The 21,536-nt window shown below is 31.9% G+C and overlaps 1 protein-coding gene across 1 annotated transcript in view; it reads left to right on the top strand.

The window, feature by feature from the left end:
- Positions 1-20,746, top strand: part of LOC127725286 (beta-1,3-galactosyltransferase brn-like) — a 49,560-nt gene extending 28,814 nt beyond the window's left edge. Inside the window, exons 2-3 of the mRNA XM_052232197.1 lie at positions 11,449-11,500; positions 19,010-20,746. Of these exons, the coding sequence (XP_052088157.1) occupies positions 11,475-11,500; positions 19,010-20,018 (1,035 nt within the window). The 5' untranslated portion in view covers positions 11,449-11,474 and the 3' untranslated portion in view covers positions 20,019-20,746. The remainder of the gene's footprint in view (positions 1-11,448; positions 11,501-19,009) is intronic.
- The last annotated feature ends 790 nt before the right edge of the window (positions 20,747-21,536 follow it).

Raw genomic sequence — 21,536 nt, 5'->3', positions numbered from 1 at the left:
TCATCATTCCAATCTTTGTTGTACATTTGTACTTTCTAGTCAATGTTATTTAAAATCAGTATTGCTCAGATAAATTTTGTATATTTTTACAATAAATCTTTTCTAATGGTCGTGTTGGTGATATATATATTGAAAAGTTGGCTGGTTTGTTGCTAAATTGTTTTTTGATTTATGTTATTGGTGTTTCATATTTTTATGATTAATGTAATGTCAATTTGATACACACGTGTTTTTCCATCTTTTTTAGAATTCAGTATTGTTCATTTTTAACCACAAATGTTTTTTTCTTATTATCAGTGAGTTGTTTCTTTCATATATTATATATGGTAAACACACAATTTCTAAAATTCTAGTAATTTTGAAATGTCTCAGTCAATATTATTTTGGAATAAGATTTCAATTCATCACTTAAATAATTTAATTGTATCAGTATAACTTTTATATATTTTTACAATGAATATGTTCTGCAGCAGAACTTCTGCTGATAATGTTGAATGATGTGTTTGTATGTATATATACAGCAGTTAACTTAAAAATCTAGAAATTAATTTGTTCATAAGTTTGTTTCTGTTTAAACACCATGAGAAAATCTTCTTCACCTCGATTTTATCATACTGAATGGACAACTGGGTGACCTTTAACTAGCCATTTAAAACCAAGTGAAGTTTTGCTAGCCTTACCATTTAGAACCCAGTGATTATTCACTTAACTGATAAGCAAAACATTTGTGTATATGGACAATAAACAGACAACTTGATATACAATGCTAATTCAACACATCTTTATTGATGAAAGAAATCATAAATCTGATGGATTGCTCTAAATCAGCGCTTTAGAGATAGAACTGTCAATGTGTGATATTAGTCTCTTTAGATATTGTAATTGTCTTGTATTGAAATAAAGTCCTTTAATTATTGGGTGTCCACTAATAAATTGTCTAAAATCAACCCGTACTTCTCTCTCTCGCCTTATACTTCTGTGGAAGTTCAAATTGTTGAATATAGTCGCATATGGATGAATTGTATTGTTTTATAGTATCTACTGGGTGGTTGGTTAATCTATTACAACCCGTAGCATTTTGTGTCTTATTTGATTCACAAACATATAGATTGTTACTAATGGCCAACGTTACACTTGTCACTGAAAGGAGGACAATTATTGTTTTAATTTTTGGTTGTAGGCGATGCTGACTGTTATTCTTCCTTATAAAATGTTTTTCACAATATCGCACAACGCTTGAATATGTTCCTCTTCAGTAAATCGAATTAATGCCTTTCTTCCAATAGGATCCACTAGGTAAATGTTTTTTTAGAAAAAAACGGAGTTATTTATAATTCGTCTAAACATTGTCATGTTATATGGAGTTGAAGTATAAAACAGAGGTTTATTTGTTGTGTTCCTCTGCAAAGAATCTTTGAAAGAGTGCACATACATCTTGTACGTCCTTGTATAGTCTATCTGGTTTTGGTAAATTTTTCTTGCACCATTCAACATCGTCAAGTAGTTTAAGAAATGCATCTCTAGCGTGTTCACTTAGGTCTACAGTGTGACAGCTTGTTCAATCGGATTGTTCTAGTCTTTTCAATTCTTCTTGCCACTTTGTGCGCACTGCTTTGTGGTCGATGTGGGATAAGGCTTCTTCAAAATGCATCTCCAAATGTTCTAACTCATTCCACATTAAACATGTATTTTGTACCTGGCTAGGATGATGATCTGTACAACCATAACAATACTTTATTGATAGTTTAACAACATCTCATTTTAGAAGCAAATTTAACGTTATAAATAAAAGCATGAAACAAATGCTGTTTTCGCGTACATCCATTGTGAAGTTAAATGTGCCTATAACGGAAAAGATGTGCCCATGCTATTGTATACTGAATAAGTTAAAATTTCAAAGATATCTTTACCAAAACTATTTGAGGTATCATGTTGTTGATATAATTGGTATTTGATAAAATTCCAGAGAAAGAAAAATGCTAGCAATGTCTACGTAGAAAAATAATTAAAGAATGGTACTTTATTAGTCACCATTTTTGCAAATACACAATTTGGTTCCCATTTTTTGTGTTCTGTTTCTACACAATCAGATGCTTCCCACTGTTTTACGGTTACGCCGCAATAGAAACAAGTCACTCGATCTCCAATCCCAGTATAAAAGAATCCGTTTAGAATCAAATGTTGTGGTTTCTGCACAATCTGTCTTGGCCAATTCTCAAATGTTTGTTCCCAATCGATGTAATACAGTTTCGTTGGGCGTACAGGATTAAATGAAAACATTTTTGAGCATAATGAGTCTGTTTCTATATCCATTTGTGTGAGAAAGATGGTCTTACTAATGTAAATTTTATGTCGTTTGTTTTGACAAAATTGTCTATGATATAAAAATAAGTTGACCAATCTCCTCCATCTATTCCACAACTGATGTGGGCTGGTAGTCCGACAGTTTTAACTTTTGATTCTTTAAGTCGTTCTAAGCACTGTTTAAACCAAATGATTCGGTTTTCCCTAGTATCTTTATGAGATGAAATATTTCTATAATTCTGATCTATCAGACCAAAATCCCACTGACTTAAGAAGCAAACAACATCGTGATGTACTTTATCTGGAGATTTGAAAATTTGAATAGTACCAGGTTGTCCTCTGTCTTTAATAATAGCTAAATTTTTATGTCCTACGGCACCTTGTTTGGAATATATAGCTGCCCAGAGATATTTAATTGCAATCGTTTTGGATAAACCGTGTGTCTTTATACACAGACTGTCTACCTGATGTACAATAACATCGACATCTCCAACGGTTAACAAATCACCGAAAACAATTTTAATACGCATTAAAAGAATAGGATTAACGATTGCTGAAATACTAGAGTGTATGAATTTTCTACAATATCACATTCTATTCAAAAACGTTCTTTTTATTTCTACATTCCTTGTGTTCAAAGCTAGCTACATTCCTCGTGACCACATTTCTCACATGGTATTGCTACATTCCTCGTGACCACATTCCTCACATTTTTGCTAATCCTTGCTAATTCTGTGCCAGTATGCCTATTACACCACTACTGAGGGGGTATGGGGTTTTTTTCTGAGTCAGAAAATTTATTTAGTTTTTCGACACTACCAATCAAATTTTTTTTTCTCATAATGTAACACTATTTGGTATTGGGGAAATCTGCAGTCAGAATATTTTTTTTCATCAAATTGGGGATCAGAATATTTTTTTAGGAAAAACCCATAACCCCCGCCCCCTTTTTGAAGTTAAATGGTCGTTCCCTTAAAATACAAATGTTGAAATTGGCTCATAGTTATTTACTACTAAATCTTAAAAGTTTCTTGGAATTCATCATAACATCTTTCAGTTAGCATATCTTAGATAAGATAAGAAGTATTTCTATAAACTCAAAAATAGATTTTCTTTAATATGGACTATTTTCTCGGAGATTGACTCATTGTGATTAGTTTTTGAGGTAAACACTAAAGTTTGTCATGAGACTCAGTCATACATTGTGGATTTTATCTCGTTTTGTATAAAACTGATACTGAAAAATATGCATACACCACTGTCCCAGGTTAAGGGAGGGTTGAGCGCTTACAAACATGTTTAACCCCACCACATTCTTTATGTGTCTATCCCTGTAGTTCATTGGTTGTCTTTGGCTCATGTCTGTCAAATTTGTTTTTCGTTAATTGTTTTGTTATAGATGAAGCCGTTGGTTTTCTCAATTGAATTGTTTCATATTTTTCATGTCGGGGACTGTTGTAGCCGACTATACGGTATGGGATTTTCTCATTGTTGAAGGCCGTACGGTTGCCTATAATTGCTTACATCTCCTTCATTTGAATTTTGGTGGATAGTTGGCTCATTAGCAATCATACCACATCTCCTTATTTTTATATAAAATAAAGTTGTAACGTACACCGATCAAGTGTGACTTTAGATACATTGGTGTATTGATTTTTGTTTGCTTTACGTCTAGTGTCAAATTTGTCATGCATGTTTAGGACTATTAAATATATTGCAGATAGTTTCGTAATTAAACGGCTTTAGATCTGTTATACGACAATAATACATAAAAAGATAAAAGGTATGAAAATTAAAAGAGACCACAACAACAAAGACCGTCGAGTCCTGTCCATAAATAATAAAAATAGACGTTTAATCAACAATGAACAACATAAAATCCGGATAGCTGAACGTTTGTCTCAAAATTTATTGGGGCTAATCCAGTTTAACATACAATCCCTCCCTGGCGAGACTTAGTTCAGGCACACAATGCAGTGGGTTAAATCAGCATATCATGCACCCTCCCCAGTCCGACTTAGTACTGGCACAATATGTAGCGGTGTAATGCTGTGTTTGTGTAATCTACATTGGATAGAGGTATAGGGGGAGGGTTGAGATCTCACTAAACAGGTTTAACCCCGCCCCATTTTTTGCTCCTGTCCCAAGTCAGGAACCTCTGGCCTTTGTTAGTCTTGTATGTTTATTAATTGTAGTTCATTTATTTGTTTAGGAGATTAGTATGACGTCCATTATCACTAAACTAGTACACATTTTTGTTTAGGGGCCAGCTGAAGTGCGCCTTCGGGTGCGGGATTTTCTCGCTGTGTTGAAGACCCATTGGTGGCCTTCGGCTGTTTTGTTTACTCTTTGGTCGGGTTGTTGTCTCTTTGAAACATTCCCCATTTCCATTCTCTATTTTAACATGTAACCTTCCAACTAGTTTTTGTCTGTCTTGACTATATTTGGCATTAAACAATACAAGAAAAATAAACTACACAGTGCAGCTTCCAACAGGATGGCAACAAGAAAATTGATTTTAAAAATGCGGTCAAAAGTCAAAATGTGCTCGCAGCGGAAAAATGCAACAGCTTGATATTCATTTGAAATAAAATAATTGTAATGATTTACACGACGTTACTTTTTTTCAATATAAACATTCGAATTATTTAGTTTTTTATTGTTTTTGATTAATTTACAACATCTTTACAAATACCACATTCTGACTTCAATATTAAGGATGTTCACTACTCTGTTTTAAAATAACAAGTTTTTTTAAAAGACTGTTATAAATTGATACTATATAAATAAAGAAACTAAAAAAGCAGAAAAAAATGTAGGGTCCGTGTGCTTGTTTTAGGGATATAAGCCATTGAAAATTTGGCGGGAAATAATTCTCTCTAGATTTTTAATACATTAACATTGGCACTTTTTTTATTTTAAAATCATAAAAAAAATAACAAGGATTTTATAAGATTTTCAAAGACGACATTTTAAACTATATGTAATCAATTTATGGAAAGAAAAGTAAGGGTTAGCGGGCAAAATTTGTAATGGCACTACATGGATAAAACCAGAGGATTCCGAATATCTGGCAAAAATTAAACAAAACAAGAGGAGCGAACATCCTTAAGTAGACCATAAAAGCGATATTCATTATCTTTCTTCTGTTGTAAGTTTAACTTAGTTATTTTGTGTCATGAATTGGTATTGATGTCATCTCGTATGTTTTTAAATATGAAGAAAGGGGTAGTCCGGTTGTCTTATACGTCAAGGAGACACAAAAAAAAACGACAAAAAATAAAAAAAGAGGCAACATTCATTCTTCAACAAAAGAATACATCATAAGAATATAAGTTTGGTAAGAAAAAGACCAAATTCGTGAGAAGTTGTGTAGGACTTGAAAAGCAAAGGCAAACTGATAAATATCTGAGTGAATAAATCGATTTATGTAAAAAAAATCAAGGTATTAAACAAAAATATAAAACGATTTTTTAATTATCCGGAACTCTTCATAAACAAAACCTACATGTATGCATTGAATAAATAGTAGGCCACTCTTAAATGATCACAACGTAGAAGTGTTTATTCTCTTAATCAATAAGATTTTTTGTAAATTGACCCCATCAACTTAAAGTTTTTTACAATGAATAAACGTATTTTTTGATTATTTAAAATCAGCTCTGAACATTATTATTCTTTAAAATGAAACTGTTGCATGTGATGGTATAAAAAATATTTAAAACAAATTCTTTTAAAGTTTTGTGAAAATAAATTTTCATTTTATGTACTAGTATCGAAATGTGTAACGGTTGTTGGTTCATTCTGGCTATTATTACATTTTGAATTTTATAGGTAAAATAGTAAAACTTTATGGTGTCTTCTGGCTATTCCTGCATTTCGTATTTTACTATTCTGGCTATTCCTACATGGGAGATTAGTGGAAGAACAATAGATGTTGTAATTGCAAGATATGTTGTTTTAGTCAGCAGCATACACCATCTACTGTGATGGAACATTCTATATTTGTCCAACACTGTTCTACCAGCTGTACACTTTCCACGCAAAAGTTGATGGTACTATGTTTCCACTGGTTTACAGTCTCCTAACCGGTAAAGATCAGCAGATATACACAAGGCTACTCACTATTCTTCAAGATCTATGTAACTAATTCAACATACTAGAATCAGCCACGATGTTCCTCGACTACGAAATAGCCATCAGAAACGCAGCCACTTCAATCTTCCCAGGAATCAACATTAAAGGGTGCTTTTTCCACTACACTCAGTGAATCTGGCGAAATGCACAGAAGCATGGTTTGCAGACTGAATACAGTGAAAAAGGCGACATTCACCAACTTGTTCGGAGAGCTGCAGTTCTGCCTCTTTTACCACCCAATACAGTTGAAGATGTTTGGTTTAACGCACTGGAGGACATCGATGATGCAAATACTAACACACCAACCCTTAACTTTACAGACTATGTAACCAGCTACTGGGTAGAAAACAACCAAAGCCTATGAAACCACTACGCAACAGACGGTCCTAGAACAACAAATCATTTAGAAGGTTGGCATAGTAAACTGAAGAAGTTAGTCAAGGCACCTCACCCAAACACCTTCAGCATGATCAAGTTGTTGAGACAAGAAGAAGCCTTTCATGCTCTCACACTTATCCTATACAGAGCCGGGAAACGTGTTCCAAGAAAGAGAAAATACAGGGAAATAGATGACAGACTGCAAACAAGGTTACAGAATGATGAGCTTACTCCAGTCGAGTATGGAGATGTTGCTTCTCATCTCCTGCACATTGATTAAGACTTTGTATTCTCTTGTATGTGCATTTAAGTGCAATGTATTACTGTGTGAGTGCTATGTTTAATGTCAATTTAGTGTACTTTTCGGTGCTTTGTTTAGTGTAACTCAAAATTTAGTGCTTTGATTAAAAAAAATCTATTAAAATTTAACATATTTATATTTCTATTATGCCTTTAAATTCATATTGTGCTTTTGAATATTATTTACACAAAATGTGCTATGAAATTATTAAATAAAATATTGTAATATAAACTATTTTTTTTCTTTATTTTTCACAAGATTTACCTGGATTTACCTTGATCCATTAGTTTAGTGTTGTTACAACATAATCCTACATAATCCCATTGTTTACATGAAAATTCTGGGAACTCCTACACAAAATTGGTTCATTCCGGCTATTCCTACATTTTGAATTTTATAGGTAAAATAGTAAAATTTCATGTAGAAGTTCCCAGAATATTTATGTAAACAATGAGATTATGTTTGACCCAATTAGACACTAATGACTAAAACAACATATCTTGCAATAACAACATCTATTGTTCTTCCACTAATCTCCCATGTAGGAATAGCCAGAATAGTAAAATACAAAATGTAGGAATAGCCAGAAGACACCATGTGTAACAAGTTATCATTATTTAAATCCCCACTGGAAGGCCTCTGATAGACTGAGTGATCATAAAATCATTGTTATCGATAGCCGATGACAAACAAGTTAAAGGTAAATTATTCAGTATTATTACCAACAAAAGTTTTACGGTTGTCTACGCTTTTATGAAAACGATTCTATATGTCCGCCTGGGACTCAGAGGGTTAAGTCCATCCGCGTCAATCTAATAATTAAATGCACGCGACTTCATTCATTCAACCGAACAACTATCCCAACGGTACTTTATTTTACTTCATATTCTCAACCAAAAAAAAAAAAAATGCAATAAGGACAAATTGCCGATAAAAAGAATAATGACATTTTATTTTTTGATACTGACTTCATCAGCTCGTATATCAGCTCGATTGATATTCTTGCTGATAAAGTCAGTATCAAAACAAAAATGCCATTTTTCTATATAAATTGACAAAAGTTATTTCAGTAATCATGACATCTAAATGTATAGTATAAATATTTTTTCCAAGATGATTACGTAACGACTTATCAATTTGGCATAAACCGGAAAAAAAAAGACCCGGTTTTCAACCTCCTTCAGAATACATAGTTAATAATATGCTGGGTTGATTTGAATTCTTTTGCATCTACCTTCTCTATTTCGCTTGTCACTCACTTGCTTTTTATTTATATAACATCTTTCTATTTTCAAACGATAACCACTCTAGTATGATGTTGCAATTTATGAAATTTGTCTACAATTTTATATTTGATTTGTTGATGACTTTTTTAGTTCAACGATGATAACATTTATATCCCCAAACATGAGTTTAAACTTTTGATGTGGTTTCATGTATGGCTAGACTAACAATAATATACCAGGTAATGTTGTCATATTTTCCAATGAATTCTTTCCTGATGATCTTGATTTATAACAAACATTTCTTAAATTGTCCATTAATAAATCAATAAATCAGTAAAATCTTAGGTTTCAACTACCTCAGTTGATATTTGATGGATTTTGTTATAATTTTAATTTCCTTTTTGGTCACATGGGTAGTTTTCAAAATTCGCAAGTATTCCAGATAGAAATTTGAAATGGACTACCATCAACTGAATTCAATTTTATTCATACAAATATATGATTCATCCTTTACACGAATAAAAAATTGAATAATGTAAAATTATATAAACAGGAATAATGAAATGTAAGCTACGTAACAATTGGAATTCTGCTTTTAGCTTCGTGTCTGTTACTAATAAGTGGGGCCTTTTGACTAAAACACAATAACATAACTTTATCTCCTTTATTTTGTGTTAATTATATTTATCAAGCATACTTTTGTGTCCATTGTCGATTTTGTCGTTATTCTAATTAATGTTTTCAAGAAGTACCAACTGAAAATAGAGGTACTTTTTCACTTTTAACATTTCTGTGATTTTTATTGCGTACCACGAATAAATGAACAATACCTTAATGATGTAGTGGACATTCTTTATTCGAAGTTGACAGCATCGTTATGAAAGGGACAAAAGAGCAAACAATTCTTCCGTTGAATTGAATTTAAACTGACTCTCAACTGACAAGTTAGACAATATTTACAATATGTGCTCTGCAGATCATATTTACGACACAAAGAGTAATTCCCTTGGCCAATTATAACATGATTTCTTCCAAATGTAGATTGCAACTTACACATGTTCATATATAATGAATGAAAATTCTGTATGGATTTTAAAGTCACCACTCAAGAGTCAAGGTCAAAAATACCAATAATAGACGAAAATTAGGTCTAGGTTAGTCTATGAAAAGCGAAGGGCTTGCCCCGAGCTCTTAATATCATAGTATATACCTTTTCATAGACTATCCAATTTAGCACATATTCACAACTCGAGCAATCTTTTTAATTGGTCTATTGATAGTTTATTTTGGCTGACTACTTGTATCACAGGTGTTTGTAAAACGGAGCTCATTAACGAACTCTATGTTTTGTGAATCTACTCACTAGTATCATTGTAAGATATGTGATTTCAAAAGGCCCTTGACTCCAGAATGAAAAGATGGTAGCTGCATGCTGGTGTAAATATAAAAAAGAAGATGTGGTATGATTGCCAATGAGACAATTCTCCAAAAGAGACCAAATGACACAGAAATTAACCACTTTAGGTCACCGTACGGCCTTCAACAATGAGCAAAGCCCATACCGCACAGTCAGCTATAAAAGGCCCCGAAATGACAATGTAAAACAATTCAAACGAGAAAATTAACGGTCTAATTTATGTACAAAAAATGAACGAAAAACAAATATGTAACACATAAACAAACGACAACCACTGAATTACAGGCCCCTGACTTGGGACAGGCACATACATACAGAATGTGGCGGGGTTAAACATGTTAGCGGGATCCCAACCCTCCCCCTAACCTGGGACAGTGGTGTAACAGTACAACATAAGAACGAACTATCAAAATCAGTTGAAAGAGGCTTAACTCATGTATATTGATATAAAGCGGTGTTTTACTATACATGTACTTCTTTACATGGTAAGATGACAAAATGAATTGAACAAAAGCAGGCAATAATTAAATTGCAGTGGAAGCCTTACATGTTTTGAAAAAAATTTTGAATTTGACAGTAAAACTTAAACTATAATAAATTTGAAACATATACATAGTTTGTCGCCATAGATGGTCTAGTGGATAGCATTAGAAAGCAACTACCAATAGATCAGAGATTATAGGTTTTGTTTTGTTTTGTTTTTTTTTTTTTCAAAGTAAAAACTAAAAGATTTATTAGAATATGTATATATGTATATATATATAGGTGGCACATCCTCTTCAGACATTATAACAGTTTCTCAATTCATGACATGAATGAAATATTTGCCACTGGACATTAAGCAACCAATAATCAATCAATCAATTCATGACGAAATAGATCAATTTCCCTAAGAAAGTTAAAAAAAATCATCACCAAGTTGCCTTAATTTCCCTTCATAATGTTTCATAGAACACACTTTTTTTTGTACAAAGTAATTGCATGGATGATAAATTATTACAATTTTAAGATAGGGTTGTACTCTAATTAAGGTATAAAGAACCATATTTGTTACTCTTTATTTAAATGAACGAAACTTGCAATTGTCAAAAACATTTTTTAGATCCAAAGATTTTAATAGCAGGATATTTAAAAATCAATGTGAAAACTAATTACAAACTATCTAATTTAATTTGGAACACAGCATTTTATTTTAAAATGGCCAGTGGCATTTTTTGTTTTAATATCTTGATACCATATAATGAAATCTTACCCTTGTGGTCATTCATGCGTAGTTACTTAGTACACGGAAAAAGTATGTACTATGAAAATTAGAAGGTAAATCCAAGCAATTTGATTGGACGAGAAGTTGTAAGTATGTGCTAATAAAATAAAGTGGTTATACTATGATAATAAAATGCGAATTAATAGCATTGGAACGTAATAGTTGATTTTTCTTTGGAGAACTGATAAATAGTTGTATTAGTTTATCTTTATTGTATTCGTATTTAGTTCAGAATATGCAGCTAAACATTAGTCTAATGGGAATAGTCATGATCTTAAATTCATCGGTATAAGTAGCTACATTAAAAATTCTAAACCCTTTATGAGGTGAAATCACAGATTAAGTATTATGTATAATATAATGAGCACTTTCCAACAAATATATATTAATTTTATATTCAAGAGATTGTAATTTTTTTTAGTATAGTTAAGAGAAGATTCAATCATTATGACGAGATTGCAGAATGCACAATTGTGAGTATATACTTTTTAGAAGATCTATATTCTTTTTCTTATTCTTCTTATTCTTTTGCAAATTGGGTTTAGATATTTTTGGCAATACATTCTTTTCACCATAATGCGCGTGCCGCACATTATTTACAAAACATTCTTCTTTGATTCTGATAGATCCCATGTTGGAATCTTCACATGATTGACATCATATCTGTTTAGATTTGTAACTGTTTTTTATGGGAACCAACTCCTCTTCTTGAAAGAAATTATATAAACTAAAAGTTGATTCATGGTATACTTGAAGTCTTCCAGAATGAACTGCCTCATCAAACTGATCACTTAATTCCATCCTTCTATTGGTTTGTTTTGCTAAATCTGTTATTTTCTGTGTATTTTTTTCCATTATTCTTTTAACCCTGTCTTTCTTTGTTACGGGTTTTGATAGCCCTTGGTGTTGTCACAATGTTTTCATTAAGCCACGATCAGTCTTATTTTATATCAAATTTATTCATATCATATTTAGTGAAAGCAAATCTTATGCTTTTCTAATTAATTTTTTTTATGACAAAGAGTAGTGAATAAAGCTTTCTGAAAATGTAGACCATTTTATTTTAGAACCGCCATATATCTGGCACTTGACGAAATTGGTGAAGATAATCGTGGTATCAAAAACAAATAGTATAATCCAACGTTCATATTACAACAATTTATCACCAAGCATGCATCAATCGCTTCAGTTTTCGCCATCGGGACGATCCGACAATCTAAGTTACAAGTTGACGGCTGCTACTGATTGCAATTGGTTGGACAGTAGAAATTGGTTCGTCAAAGTCACGAATGAAATTGGTTCATATTATGCAATTTAATATTAGTTTAAATCAGTCAAATGGTTTACAAATCTTCTTGGATTATGTAGTAAAACACACTATTAATGTTCTGAAATGATTTTGAGCAAATTCAGACACATATATGATAAAACCTGATGTGTTGAAAAAAGCTACGCATTGAATTAATTTGTTACTTTTTAAAGATAGAGGTACGTAAGACGAAATGAAAATGTTGTTTGAAACAACTCAAAAAAATTAATTCGGTAATGAACCCTGATTTTACCCTGGTAGTTGGTTCATTAACTCAATATATAAAATGGACGTATATTTGCTTTAACTATAAAGACATAATAGTATACGTCAATCGATTTGTAACGGTAACGTTTTGCATCAAAGAATATATCCTGTTATATATGTTCATTTCGTTCATTCTTATCAAACCTTCCGGGAATACTACTGTTACTTCTTAATTATAAAGTAGAAAAAAAGCAAACCCATGAATATAACAAAATGTGAATAATATTACAATTATACAAAACATGAACGTTAAAAACTAAAGCAAAAGCAACACAACCCCAAGTTTTGTTCTCAACCGCACCTCAATGCCAATTTCTAGATATAAGTCCAGATAATAGGCAGATTTACCTGTATATATTTTATCCTTTATTTCAAGTTCGATGGGATAGATGCTTTCAACATAGTCACTAAACTTTGAATCACTAAGTGAGAGGACATTGTCTATAGCGGAATGTGAAGTTAAGGGATAATACTAGATTCTGTTCATTCATCATAAGAAGCTCATGTACGAAGGCAGTCTCATATGAATAAAGAAACAAGTCGTCAAGAACAAAAGTTTGTTCCCATGAGAATGCCGATTTTTTGTTGAAAAACATGTTCTCCAAACGTAACAAGTATTTTGTCAAACAGGGAATCAAGAATCTTGAGAGTGATTTCTTCCAAAATATGATTTATCCGTTCCTTAGATACAATATCTGTATTTACATTCTTTTTTACGAAACAAAGCAGGACCAATTCTTTCAAAATGTCTTTTAGGTTGGAATGGGAATTACTTGCGTAAAAGATAGAGAAGTCAATGTTTTAATACTGTTGCAAAGGGAAAGTGACTTAGATAATTTGGATAGGGGATTTCTTTTGATTTTTTTTCTTTTTTCGCTTTAAATATGTCATTATATAAAGTATAATCATCAACTGTAGTTGCCTCTTCCGAAATTTATGTCATCGAATTAGAACTTACTATGCGCAATATGACGAGGAGACTAATGGAGCATGATATGCTTACCCTTCCGTAGCACATGATAGCCTTCAGTTTTCGGTCCGTTTCGTGTTTCTCAGTCTGTACTTTTCTATGTAGTGTTTTGTGAAGTGTTTTTGTTGTCTTTTCCTTGATTATCGTTTTTTGTACATGTCATGGCGTTACCAATTTTATTTCGACTGGTGAGTTCTCTTTACATCTTAGCAATTTTCCCTTTTTTTATACTAATCGAGTTGGGTTTTAGCACAATATAATTAAAAAGAATGAGCTGTCTTACAATATCAAGGTTTATGTTTAGTGTTTTCAATAGATTTTTACAACTGCACATTTTTATAATGTTGTGTCCGGATTCTATTTCTAATCTATAAGCTTTGAAAACATCCTGGCTTGTTCTAAATTCTTTTGTTTTCAACTTCACATATTTGCTAACATAAAATTTAATGCTGTCTGTTGTCAGAGATTTCTATTTAGTTTGCCATGACTTTAATTTTGTTATATTTCATTTCCTTGCGTTGTCAGTTTCATTTCGACTTATGAGTTTGAATGGTATCTCTTTGGTATCTTTCACCTCTCTCCAGAGCTTAAGCCACATTACACTGCAAAAGTACAATACGTTTCTCCTGCGTTGCTAATAAAGATACTTTGTAAAGTTCATTTTCATTCCAATCACTCCAGAATGAGTTATAAGTGCAGTATTCAAGTTTGTCTGAGAAATAATGTTAATTCCAAAAATAAAACGTTAGATATATTCGATAGTTATAATAAAGTTAACCAGCAAACTGTGGACAATAATGGATGATCTGCTAGTTATTATCAAAATCTTCTCATTCTTAAAAAAACATTAATTGACGTTTTTTTTTTCTAAACAATTTTATGTAGATAAACTGGATGTTTCTTCTTTTTGATTAACTTGCTTATAGAAATGATCTTTACTTTGATAATAAAATGTGTCGACAAAGATTTAACGTTCTGCGGTGACAGGGTGGATGGTGGGTAAATTTCATATTGCACCACTTTTGATACCATACTTTTCTTAAGAATTATAGAAGTGACAACCTGGTATATACGTTTGATTTGAACACGTGCATCCTTCATCATAAGAAATTAACAAAAAATTACAAAAACTACCACTGGCCAACATTTAACAACTATGGTTATAAACCTAATGTATCGCCATAATTTGATTAATAAGAGTGGCTGATGCTGAGTTTGGACAAAGAATAAACTGCAGATTTGTAACTTATATTATATGTTTCTGACATAAATACTCACACAAAATCAATTGTTTCGGGCAGTAATCAATCCAAAGTAAATATTGTTATTTGCAAATAAAAACTAATAATGTATACTATGCCTCCGCGTGTTGACCGTTAACTTATTGAACAATGGCATTTGTAATTTTACACATTGGACACTGGTATAGACGAATTAACCGAAACAACATTGACCGAATGTATATAAACCCTTGATAACCATAAATTCAACTGTAGAGTTACAATTAAAGACACCAGTTATTCGTCGATTGCATACTTAGGACTTAAGGTCGTTTAAGTATTGAAATTAAACATGATTTACAATTAAACACTTAGTATTCAAAATATTTTGGCTTAGGGCAGCGCGTAATGTTTACAGAAGGACTGAACGGGACTGAATTATTTATTGGTCAGACTTTTCCGATGATGTTAAGATAAAAATGATCATTTATCTGTGTATGACCAATATGTATAAAAGTTATGATGCATGCATCTACTTAAAAATAACACAGTACTGATATTGTTATCTTATTTCAAATACAGAAAGCATTCCTGATCGGCATAATTTGACGGTAGCAGTTTTTACTTCTTTTATATTGCCCGGCACTCTGTTTTTAAATGTGATCATTGATATATAATCCCCGATCTCTTCATATGACAAAACTATACTGTTCTTGCTACTTCATTAAGAGTGCAAAATATAAAACCATGTTAATGGATTTTGCGTTCTTACTGAAGGTAAATATAGAAATGCACCTCGGGCGCACCAAAATTAGAAGGTGCTATTTTCAGTTTATAGCAGTTTGTCGATACCGCTTCATCTCCCTTAGTCTAATTTCACCTTAGTAGAATATGGGTATTGTTTGTATGTCCCTTTTTGTCATTTAGCTTCTTCTATATTTTTTCCTACTTGGCTTTCAAAGATTTATGATCTTTACATATCGACATATTTGAGCACTGGGTCTATACTAATAATGAGAAACTTAGTTAAGTTCCAGATGAAGGTAACTCTGGTAAAAAGCGGTTCTTATACACCACTTTTCTAAAGTGTTATTTCAGTTTTGTATAGTATGGCCAACACGTTGTCGGAATAATACGTATATTTACATGTAGGGGGATAATTTGTCCAGTGAACCGTAGTTTTGTAAGCTAAAAAAATAAACAAATCGTTCAAAGTGCCCGTAAATTATCCATGATTTTACCCATATTACATTTAAGGGCATACGATACAGTAGCAGGGGCAGATAATAACGTTTTCAAAACTTTTCGTGTTGTTTTCGCGACGTTGTTAATCAGAACGTTGTAATTTCGCGATGTTTCTAATAAGAACGATTACATTTCGCGACGTCGCTTTAGATGTAGTCATATTTGCGGAAATCCACTGACGTCATAATCCCGATTGCGCGAATTTGAAAAAAATACCTGCAATGAAAATCGGCCAATTCACGAGAATTGTTATATTTATTCATTAATACAACAATATTAACTTCGAATGGGAAAAAAATCAAATCCACATGCTTAAATTTGTATGTCTGTTATTTCATATGGGAAATGAATAAGAGATATGAAAAACATAAGACGTCGATGAGAGAGAAACCCAACTACACAAAAAAAACATAAGTAATTAATATAGTAACTTCACCATTTGGATAACTCTAAATCGTAATGAGAATTGTACGGATAAATTAACAGAGACTATCAACAAAATGACAAAAAAACGTAATAAATAATGACAGCGCATCTTATTGTTCCTGACTTTAAAAAGGTACATTAAAGAGTTTAACGGCATTTTTAGAATTTAACCCGTGGAATATATAAGTGTACGAAGAAGAATTGTCAGTTAAAATTACTCAGTTATAAGCCCCGTATTATAGACCAAAAACACAAACGCACCCGTTGATGTGCTAAGCATATCCCCTATTTACATATTTAGAGAGAAAAATCGGCACACAGGAATTAGGTATTTGACAGACCAGAGTTGCAACTCATTGATGTTAAGTTACTGACCAAATACGAAGTCTTTTTGTAAAGTAGTTTCTCAGATAAGAAACAAAATATTTGTTGGACCGGACAAACAATGTGGTTGCACTCACTCCTAGATTGAAGGTATAATACAGACAAGTAATTCAATGATTATATGTACCGAAATAAAAAAAAATACTCTGAAGACAAGCTTAGGTAACTTATCTATTGATACAGAATCATTAAATTTCATGCTCTAATATCGACTGCTGTATGAAATGATATACTACACTGTAATTGACTAAGCTGACCCGATTTAATGTGGGTATGATTTTGTGTTCATGTTATGTAGAGTAGGTCGTTAGTTTTCTTGTTTGAATTATTTCACATTTTCATGTTGGGGATTTTTAAAGCTTGACTATACGGTGTGGCTTTTTCTTTTTCTTATTTTTTTTTGTGTTGAAGGCCGTAGGGTGACCTTTAATAGCGTTTATCTTCGTCATTTGAACTATGGTTGACAGTTGTCTCTTTTGCAATCATACCTTTTTATATCATCCCCCTTACTTTATAATTGTTGCACATTTTGTCATGTCGGGGCCTATTAATAATTAAAACTATGTTCAAGCTGTGTTGTCTACATGAATTGTATGACTAATGTCGGACAGAGATGCAAATTAATTTTTTTATTATATATCTGTTTTGTTTCCGAACATTTCTTTTCTAAAAGTAATTTACTAGAATACATTTTCTATCCAAGATTCGTAACAATTCATAAAGGTTTGGCAAATATGATGCTATTTTACGAGGAGCCAGCTTTATTAATTTTCATGATTAATATCATTGGTTTAAAAAAAAAACACCTTGGCTCTACCACTGAAATTGACAACGTAGTATAGTGAACGGCGGGAAAGATTTCACGACGTTGTTGCGAATAAAACTTATTCCAACGTAGTTTGGCGCCTTATTGGCAAACGTCCCGTTTTCCAATAAAAATTAGGGTTATTGCTTTTATTGAAAAAACAAGCACATGGACCCCCAGTTTTTTCTTTTGCAGTCGATCAAGTTCTGTTTCAAGAACGATCCGCCAAAATTTTAAGAAAAAATCAACGATAGAATTTTTTCTGCACTTCTGTGTAGACGCAAAAATATTTTCAACTTCTTTATTTCACTTGTATTAAAAGAATTGAGAATATAATTACTTATTTCAACCGTTAACTTGTTACAACATGCTGATGCCATGGATCAAGGGAACATTTTACAAAAAACCCGGTTAAATTATGACTGTTCGTTCAAAAGTATTGGTACTTTCCTTAAAAGTCCTTATTTATGAAATTTCAGGGTTTTTCCTTCAAATATGTAAATTTCGAACCAAATTATCTCAAAAAGTAAGTCATGAAGGTATATTTTTCTTTGCATATTTCAAAAGTACACATCAAAATTGACCTTTTACCAAAATTTCAAGAAAAAATCAACGAGGGATCTCTACTGTATCGTATGCCCTTAAATAGTATTTTACTCAACGCATGTTTTATCAGATATTTGTCTATATACTTTAACTCCCATTCATTAATTAACAGTCAATGTTGATCAGATTTAGGAAAACATTTTAGCTTGCCTTTTCTCTTTATTAAAACATACTGGTAGATAGTAAAACAACTAAGATGTAACACGAAACAGTGTATCCATCTGACAATGTGTACATGCATTATTGTATTTGTATTCAATGTATGAAACATAAGATTGACTATCAATTTATCAAAGAAAATTAAGGTTCAGATATGTGTAAGGTTATGCATAGTAGATACACTATCAACATTACTGAAAGGATTACATTTATCTTAAAGTATACATTTATGTTTTATAAATAAGCTTCTATAATTGAACCCAAAGAAAACAGATTTTAAATCTTTTTTATGATTGACCTCATTATGTTCGATTTATTATATCAATTCATTAAGATATACTTCTTTAAGCGTTTTATAATAAATTATAGAAAAGGTCATGTTCAACCGTTCATAAGAGAATGTACAGATAAGAAGCATTTGTATGGCAAATACATGTACCACAACCGTATGTAAGGTTGGGCATATACGTAAGAAGTGATTGAAAAATATTTACTAATGAATGTATTTTTTTTATAGAAAGGTGTATTATTTTAACTGAGCAGCAGCATTAGGATTATCCTGTTATTCCAAGCAATCGCTTTTTTTTTCAGGTTTCAAATGTTCATTTTCTGTTTATTATGGATATGCTATGTTTATCTGTTCTTCCAAAAGAAACATGAAAAAAACCATAAACATATTAAAAAGTTATCGATTCTTAGCGTGGAAAAATTGGTGTTCGATACAAATCATAGGAAAATATTGAATAAGGAACCAGTAAATAATTTCAAAGAGAGAGAAATATTCTTGATAAATCCTTCAGAGTTATTGTGTGGAAATTACAAATGTGATTCTTTGCAAGTGTTATTTGTTGTGAAATCCTACGTTTTAAACTTTGGCCAGCGCGAAGCTATACGTAGGACGTGGGGAGGCATGACAAAACTGCGATCAAAAACTGTTTTTATTATTGGATATCTAGACGGCATCGACTATTTTGTTGATTTTGAATCAGAAAAGTACAAAGATATTGTTCAGTTAAACATTAATGATCAGTATCACAATGTTGTTTATAAAACAATTTATGCTTTGATATGGCTATCACAAATAAACATAACATCAACATTCATTCATTTTGTTGATGACGATCGATTTCTTAATCCACTGAATATTTATGATATTGCAAGACGAAATATAAACTCAGCAGACTTGATTGTGGTTGGATATTTGCTTAATCAATCGAAAACAATTAGAGATAAAAGTTCGAAAACTTATGTTTCACCAGACGACTATCCATTTGATTTGTATCCGCCATATATAATTGGAGGAACTATCTTAACAAATAAAAAAACCGTTGGAATGTTAGCAGTTGCAGTTGAGTATATGAAGGTTATTCCAATAGAAGATGCATATATTGGTATGGTAGCACACTCAATTAATATTAGCCTTAAACATCATGCGGCTTTTTTTGCCTATAAACAAAATCTTACGAGTTTTATTCGGAATGGAGTATCCTCTCCTGGTTACGAAAACACGCACATTTTGATGAGGGACTGGGATTTACTTCAAACAAAAACTTATAGTATGCAACTGAGGAAAAAATATTGGAAATACAAAAATTTGTAAGCAGTTAGTTTCAGTTCTTAATTAGATTCTATGTAACTGCGTTTCGTACATTGACTGGTGAAGAATATGCATTTGTTCCTGTCATTATAATTGAAATGTTTTGAAGTATATTTTTCTATTATTAATTATGTCGGATCATAACTGTACTCTTGTAATATTGTTAACTTTCAAGCAGCAAAATGTAATTAATTGCATGCATAACTAATTTGAGAGCCTATCAATGACTATCGCTGTTTTCAACTCATACTTTTCTGATTGTTTCTGGTTTAAGGAGATTCAATTCCGTTTCAGGGGAGATAACTATAAATTCATGAATGAATTTCCTTGTCCCGTTGTCACAAGTTTTGTTTACGATCTATTGTAATAAGTAATCATATTACATACATTTGTAACTAAAAATCTAAAAAATATTCCATTGTGCAAAATTGACAAATCAAATAAGAAACAAAATCAACATTTTTGACACTTCAAATGAAAGAGAAGATATTTTTAGATTTCTGTGAGAATATTTGGCTTTCTTTGCCTTGCAGCTTAAAGACGTCGTTGAATTTATCAGAAAATGGCAAGTCGTTTTCCCGCAAAATATGTGGCGACTAACGAGAAAACACATTTTCAGGTCATTATGTTATATTTGAATATATATACCGTTTTGATCTTGTGCAACGATACAATTGAAAGATTAAAATATACGAAAAAAATGAAATATAATAAAATCGTATTGACAAATACTTTGATACAACAAATGGCCATCAAAATGTTATATAAATATAATAAATACAATATTTATAGAGCGCATTATATAATAACAACAATTACTCAAAGCGCTTCACATTTAGAATCTGCTTACCCTTCCGGAGCACCTGAGATCACCCCCAGTTTTTGGTGGGGTTCGTGTTGCTTAGTCTTTAGTTTTCTATGTTGTGTCATCTGTACTATTATTTGTCTGTTTGTCTTTTTATTTTTGGCCATGGCGTTGTCAGTTTGTTTTCGATCTATGAGTTTGACTGTCCCTCTGGTATCTTTCGTCCCTCTTTTAGAAATAGATAAAATACAAATATACATAAAACATGAAATACGAAGCACCAATTAATACGATTTAAACAAGCAGATAAAACAAAAATAAAAAAAATAAAAATAATAAATAAACAATGCATGTACTCTAAAATATACAAAACAGTCTAAAATTAATGCAGTCAATTAAAAGTATATACAATCTACAAGAAATCCTTAAAAGCAGTTCGAAAGAAGTGAGTCTTGAGTTGCTTTTTAAAAACGTTTAAAGAATTCACACTCCGCAAGGACAATGGTTAACTGTTCCAGAGTGTAGGCGCGGACTTGTCAAAACGCCTCTCGCCGTAGCTTTTCGTTCGGACGTCATTCGGAGGATTTAAGAGCATACTGTTTTCCGACCTGAGTGATCTGTTGGGTTTGTTTGGCGTAATTAGATCTTGAAAATAGCTAGGAACCTTGCCATGCTGTGCTGTGTACACATATAACAGACGTTTATATTGGCAGCGG

The sequence above is a fragment of the Mytilus californianus genome, unplaced genomic scaffold (genome assembly GCF_021869535.1).
Source record: "Mytilus californianus isolate M0D057914Y unplaced genomic scaffold, xbMytCali1.0.p SCAF_1, whole genome shotgun sequence".
Lineage (NCBI taxonomy): Eukaryota > Metazoa > Mollusca > Bivalvia > Mytilida > Mytilidae > Mytilus > Mytilus californianus.
The sequence above is the reverse complement of the archived record's forward strand: the minus strand, read 5'-3'. Positions and strand labels throughout refer to the sequence as shown.